Source organism: Tupaia chinensis, unplaced genomic scaffold (assembly GCF_000334495.1).
Source record: "Tupaia chinensis unplaced genomic scaffold, TupChi_1.0 Scaffold000259_1, whole genome shotgun sequence".
Classification (NCBI taxonomy): domain Eukaryota; kingdom Metazoa; phylum Chordata; class Mammalia; order Scandentia; family Tupaiidae; genus Tupaia; species Tupaia belangeri.
In genome coordinates, this window is record NW_006159739.1 from 1,761,506 (window position 1) to 1,768,114 (window position 6,609).

General features: G+C 55.4%; 1 protein-coding gene across 1 annotated transcript in view; it reads left to right on the forward strand.

Annotated features, from left to right (window-relative positions):
* The window catches only part of CC2D1B (coiled-coil and C2 domain containing 1B), an 18,677-nt gene that overhangs the window by 3,923 nt on the left and 8,145 nt on the right, over positions 1–6,609 (forward strand). The window contains exons 2-10 of the mRNA XM_006149397.3: positions 1,618–1,704; positions 2,908–3,052; positions 4,249–4,355; positions 4,745–4,906; positions 5,390–5,515; positions 5,638–5,797; positions 6,004–6,185; positions 6,332–6,407; positions 6,508–6,536. Coding sequence (XP_006149459.1) covers positions 1,639–1,704; positions 2,908–3,052; positions 4,249–4,355; positions 4,745–4,906; positions 5,390–5,515; positions 5,638–5,797; positions 6,004–6,185; positions 6,332–6,407; positions 6,508–6,536 — 1,053 coding nt within the window. The 5' untranslated portion in view covers positions 1,618–1,638. The remainder of the gene's footprint in view (positions 1–1,617; positions 1,705–2,907; positions 3,053–4,248; positions 4,356–4,744; positions 4,907–5,389; positions 5,516–5,637; positions 5,798–6,003; positions 6,186–6,331; positions 6,408–6,507; positions 6,537–6,609) is intronic.

Consider the following 6,609-nt stretch of genomic DNA (forward strand, 5'->3'; position numbering starts at 1 on the left):
TGGGCCCCGCACCCGAGCCGCACACACCCGGGGTTGTCCAAGCTTGTGCCCTCCCGGAGCCCGGCCACTCCCGATACTGCTTCAGTTGACGCCCCGCCACTCAGCCCCAATCTGACACTTGAGTTACCCGGAGCGCCCCCGCCGCTGCACCTCGGAGCCCTGTGGGTGTCGCCGCCTCGCTCCGGAGTCCGCCCACTTCCCTCCGACCGCGCCGCCGCCCCCTGCATCAGCTTGCTCCTCGCCTACTGCGGCGAGATGCCTGCTTCTCCCTCCCACTTCCCTGCACCTTCCCCTCTGCAGCCGGTGATGTTTCCCAGACGCCCACCCGGCCCCGGGCCTCTCTCCCCACTGTCCTGAGTAATGCCCGGACTCCTTTAGGCCGAAAGGTTTGTCTGCTCTGCCGCTTGCTCGCGTTTCCATCTCGGCTTGAACTCTTGCTGGCTTCAGTTTCTGCCCCAGAAAATCCACACCTTTAGTTTCCTTGTGCAGGCCGAGCTGTGTCTCACCTCGGAACGCGTATCTATTGGCTCTGCTTGGATTCCTGTGCTCCTTGCTTCCCCCAGCTCCATGACTGGACTCAGCACGGAGCTCCTGCTCCAAGAAGCCTTTTCTGCCAGTGCTTGGTCTGGGGCCCCCTCTGGTCACCCACAGTCCACGTAGCAACACTGTAGTGACTGCTCACCAGTCTGTTCCCACCAGGTAAATGTTCTTGAGTGCCAGGGCCCTGTGGATCCTTTCCTGCCTTTCTGGTGCTTTAACACAGGATCTGACACATAGTAGGTAGGTCTTATGAACAGCTGTGAGGTCAAGGAGAGAATCCGAATGCTGAGTCAGGTTTCTCTTGAGCAGAGCTATCCATGGAACTTGCCTCAGTGACGGAAAAGTTCTGTATCTCTGCTGTCCAGTGTGAGTGCCACAGGATACTGAGCACTTGAAGTGTGTCTGAGGAACAGGATTCTATATAGTGTTTTGTTTTCAGATTCTTGTCATAGGGTGCATACACTTGCCGGAGAGACAGAGAAAGGGAAAGTGAAAAATCACACCCCGGTGGGATGGCCACACTGCAGTCCCTTCTCAATTCTCTTTGGGATTCTGGCCACGTGCACACACACAAACACACACACACACACACACATGCCTGGGGTGATTTTCAAGCTGCCGGGTCCAGGACTTGAACTGAGTAGTCTGCCATGTGGGATCCAGCGCCTTAACCACCACACCACCTGCTGGCCCAAATTGTATTTAGTCTTAACTAAATTTAAACCTAAATAGCCATGCAGCTTCCATAATGGACAGTGCTGTTTCGGAGGCTTCCTGAGTCTTACCCAGTCTTGTGTGCAGCCTTACCTGGTTGCTTCTCTGAATCTGCCTTCCAGATTCCTCAGATCGGTACCCACAGTGTGTGACGACCCTCCTTGTTAGAGCAAGGCAGTCCCCATCCCTTCCATCCTGCATGTTGCTTGCTGCAGCCCTATAATTCCAGCATGAGTGTTCCAGCCTTCGTTGTTAAGCATGGCCTTCTTTGGGTAGTTACTAACCATACCTTGCCACAGGTAGTTCTGTTGGGGGCAAGGCGCATGGGCTACTCCAGTCTGAGTCTCTTCATCTCCCTACCAGATACATATCTAGACTGCCAAGATGCCAGGGCCAAGACCCCGGAAGGGCCCTCAGGCCAGTGGACAGGGTGTGGCAGCTGCCAAACAGGTATGGGCATAGCCTTCTACACCGTGGCCAATTTGGGGTGGGGGTCTTTAGACAGCTTGGGCCAGTGAAGTCACCTGTGCGGTTTCTCCATTAGACCAGAGACTTTAAGCAATGCCCCCTGGAGATGGCAGCCCTTAGAGACCCTCTGACTAGCCCCTGCCACGTACATGTAGGGGGAGATCTGGACTTCTGTCCTGGGTTTCAACCCTAACCTCCTTCTGCCTTGACCACTCCATGTGAGTGATCTGGAGGGGTCAGGAACCACCAAAGTTAGGGTGCTCTGATGGAATCTCAGTGCTTTCATGGGTTCCCCGTTTAGGGCCACAATTTGACTTGTCAGCCAGGGCTGCCAGGGCTTTAGGCTATAGCCAGTGGGACTCTCCTGCTTAGGGACAGAGGGCCATGGCCCAGCTGGGAGACTGGGGGAGGGGAGGGGCCTAATGTTTGCTCTTTATTTCTTCTGGGCCCAACTCCCGAGACATCTGAGTTTTTTCTTTTTTTTTTTTTTTTTTTTTTAAGTACCATTTTAAAAGAGGCAAGTAGAGGGAAGTGGTAGGGTAAAGGGCATAGACTCAAGTCACAAGGACCTTATTTTAAATTCTGGCTCTGTCACTTACACGTCTGTCTCAGTTTCATATGAACATTGGGATAAAAATAGTACCTGCGTATCCCTATACCTGGAGTAATCAAATTCATGGAGCCAGAAGCAGAATGGTGGTCACCAGGGCTGGGGAGGGGAGGTTGGGAGCAGTGTTTAATGGGTTCTGAGTTGTACGATTTGCAACATGAAGAGTTCTGTGGAGGGATGATGGTGACTGGAGTGGTAGTGTGAGTTTTTACTCGATGCCACTGAACTCTGCTCTTAAAAATAGTTCAGCTGGGATTTTCATGTTACATGTATTTTACTGCATTTAAAAAATAGGACCTGATTGCCTCTCGGGATTGTGAGAATCGTTAGGAAAATCTGGTACCTGGCAGCAGTCTCTGCTGTTAGTAGTAATGATGGTGACGTAGTCTTCCTGGGTTCTTCACAGAGTCCCTGTTTGTGCGGGGGTAATGTCGAGGCCTGTTTCCCCGTCTGCACACTGGACCTCAGAGCATCAAGGGGCCACTCACTGGGACATGGGGAGTCCTCAGTTTGGTTCTGGGCTGGGGCTCCACCTGCCTGTTTTGTGGTTCCTAAGAATCCTCCTCTTCTCTCAGCTGGGGCTCTTTGTGGAGCTCAGCCCCGAGGACATGCTGCTGGGAGTGGATGAGACTGAAGATGATGGCGACCTGGAGGCTGAGCTGCTGGCCCTCACCGGGGAAGCAGGAAGCACAGGCAGGAAGCCAGCACCCAAGGGGCGGGGTGAGTTGGTGACACTGGGCTGGGACCAGATGGCTGCAGGCTGATAGAAGAGAGGGTCCTCACCTTGCAGCTGAGAGGAGCCATCCAGGTCCCCTGGGCCACTCTTTTTTTTTTTTTGAGAGGTTTTTTTTGCTATAGGGCGCATGTGCTCGCCAGACAGACAGAGAGAGACAGAGAGACAGAAAGCAGGAAATCACCCCCCAGGGGGGATGGCCACGCCGCAATCCCTTCTCCTCCCTTCTCCTCTCGGGATCTTGGGCACACATGCACACGCGCCCAGCGTGAGTTTAAGCCACTGGGTCTGGGACTCGAACTGCAGTTGACTACGTGGGAGTCCAGCGACATAGCCATTACGCCAACTGCTGGTTACCCCCCTGCGCCACTCTCGTCCAGAGGTCATCTCCACCTCTTTACCCACCTGTGTGATGAGAGCTCCTTCCCTCCCTGCGCTGCCACCCTCCATTGTGGACAAACCTGGTAGACTAGCTCAGGTCCCCATCCGTACCCCTAGCCGGGGCTTGGTATAAAGTCAGGACCCAGTTAGCATGCTACGTAGCAAGTGCACAGAAATTGTGTCAAATCCGTAAGTGGAATCTCCCTCCACAGCCTGGTTGAGGACAGAGACCTTCGGCCTGGGGGAAGGTCAGGAAGTCTAAATCTTCCACTCTTTTCACTTGCAACCACCGAGAAAATCACCCCTATCTCATGTACCCCTAAACTAAGGACAACGGGAGGACCTGGAAAGGGCTCGCTCGGGTAGCTTTATTTTGGGATTAGACAAATCTGAGTTTGAATCCTGACCCTGCCACTTACTAGGATTGCAATGGTAGGAAAATTAATATTGGCAGTTCTGGGAAAGTCATGACACATTTTTGCATAGAAAAATGTCATGACTTTTCCGATGACCTAATAAAATGGGGATAACATTACCCATCTTGCAGAATTGTTGAGCAATCTTGACAGATGTGAGAAGTGTGGTTGGGGAAATGGATGGCTATGTCTGTGAATTTATTCTGTAGGCAGTATTAATTCTCGCTGGAGGGCCCAGGAAGGTTTCGAAGGGCGGTTTGCAGGTGGGACTTTGCCATGGGAAGGAAGAGGGGTTTCTGCCTGGGTGTGCCTACCAATGCAGTGGATTGAAGCCTCTCATTTCTCATCCTGAAACTTACCTGGCCCTGTGACCCTCTTCCCCCCAGCCCCGCTGCCCATGGCTCACATCGAGAAGTTGGCTGCAGACTGTATGCGGGATGTGGAGGAGGAGGAGGAAGATGAGGAAGGGCTGGAGGAGGATGCGGACCTGCTGGTGCGTCTGCCAGGCTGGTGTGCAAGGGCTTAGCGGTCAAGCTCCAGCCTGGTGGAGAGGGCTGTGGGCAGCAGGCCCGGGGTCTGTGCCTGTGTTCGCTGATGTAGAGTGAGTGCCTCATCCTCCCTGGGTCTGTCCTCTTGACCGTAGGGTAAGACTTGTCTCCTTTGACATCTGATCTGAGTTCTGCAGTTGGGTGTTCTCAGATTTGAATTCTGCAGTTTGTGAAGCCACCCTCAGTCAGAGTAAAGAAATGTTTTGGTAAAGGAGACTTGGAGGCACACCAGCTGACACCAGGGAGTATTACTGGGGGAGGGCCTTTTGTTCTCAGGCCCTATTGTGGGTATGGCCCTGAAGACCCCAAGCTCCTGGGACTTGTGTCCCCCCAGACTGAGCTGCAGGAGGTCCTGGGTGAGGAGGAGGAGGAGGCTGAGTCCTTGGATGATGAGGAGGCAGCTAACCCAGACGTCTCCAAGGAGGAGAAGGGGCAGGAAAGCATGGACGCACCAGTGCAGGCAGCCCTTCTCACAACTCCAGCCCCCGGCATGCAGGTAGGTTCTGGAGGAGGGGACCCATGTACCTTTGATGCTCCTTTCCCTGGACTGCCACCCTCCCTTGTGGACAAATCTGATTCTTGGGCTACCTCAGGTCCCCAGTTCATAGCACGTACCTGGTGTGGCTTACGTAGCAAGGCTGCAGTAACCATTCAGGACCCCCTGCCAGGAGCTGCCCCACGCAGAAACTGAGCACAAGAAATTCTTCTGTGGCTGGCCACCTTCAAAGGCCTCTCTGTTCTCCCAGATCACACCCCCACCCCCCAGCCATTTTCTAGCCTCCACCAGTTGTCTGGGCCTCTGTATTGCCTCTGGCCTTTCCAGTGAGCCTGTGCCTCCCACTTCTGGCTGTGAGTCTCCTCTTTCTCCTGGAGTCCCAGAGAGACCTCTCCATCTTCTGGGGCAGCTTCCTCACAGGGAGAGAATGGCAAGGGCCTAGCTGGCCCTGGCGTGGCCAGGCCCTGAGTGAAGTATCTACAGGCTGGAGGGCCTCGGGGGCTGCAGGCTCTGCTGGAGGAGCGGATCCGCAACTACCAGGAGGCTGTGGCCACCGCCAAGGAGGCGGGGGAAGCGGCCAAGGCCAGGCGCTGTGAACGTGGCTTGAAGGTGAGCAGGGCTGGGGGCACCTCCGCACTAGCCTTATAGAAACTGTGGGTCCCTGGGCTGTCCTCGAGCAGGGTCCAGGCTAACCTAGCTGGCTAGGATTCTGGACTAATTCTCTCCCTCAGACCCTCGAGTCCCAGCTCGCTGCTGTGAGGAAAGGTAGAAAGATCAATGAGGATGAGATACCACCTCCAGTGGCCTTGGGCAAGAGGCCCCCAGCCCCCCAGGAAACAGCCAACAGGAGCCCAGAGGCAGAAGTTGCAGCTCCCCCTGCCATGGAGCAAGGTATCTGGAGCACCCCCAAGCCTACCCTAGCTCCCAGGGTCAGGGCCCACAGCCTGCTACCCCCACCTGCAACTGTCCATTGCCACCACTCGCACTTTCCCCAAAAGGCCCTCGGGCCGATGAGACTCACAGGCATTGGAAACCCAAAGCTGGCACCTTCTTCTTTGAGCCTCATGCCCTGTCTGGGACTTCTTCTTCCCCTGTAGAGAACCCCCCCCAACCTGAGACAAGCCTCCCAGGCAGCCCTGCCATTTCAGCCCCACCTGATGCGGACCCAGACCCACGGGCCCTATTGTCAGCCCGACAGAGAGAGTACAAGGTGGCTGCCCTCAGTGCCAAGCGGGCTGGAGATCTAGACCGTGCCCGAGAGCTCATGAGGATTGGGAAGGTAGAGTATCTGGCTCAGAGGCCCTGTGTCCCTAAACTGAAGCTTAGGGACTGGGCTTGAGACTGACGGGGTGGGGGTGGGGGCTGTTTCAGGAAGGCTCTTGGGATTCCCTGGCTCACTCCCTTCTGCTTTTCTGACTACTGCAGAGATTTGGTGCTGTCCTGGAGGCCCTGGAGAAGGGGCAGCCTGTGGACCTGAGTGCCATGCCCCCTGCACCTGAGGGTCAGTCTGGGAATCAGATCTCCTCAGGCTGGGGCTGGGGCAGACTTTCAGGCCCGGAGCTGGCTGAGCACCCACCTACACCCCTGCTCTGGGTCCCCAGATCTGAAGTTCCTGCCACAGGTTTCTAAGGCCGCCACAGCACCCTCAGTCATACCGCCGGCCGTGGAACGTGTGCAGCCAGTGACGGCCGCCGATGTCCCAG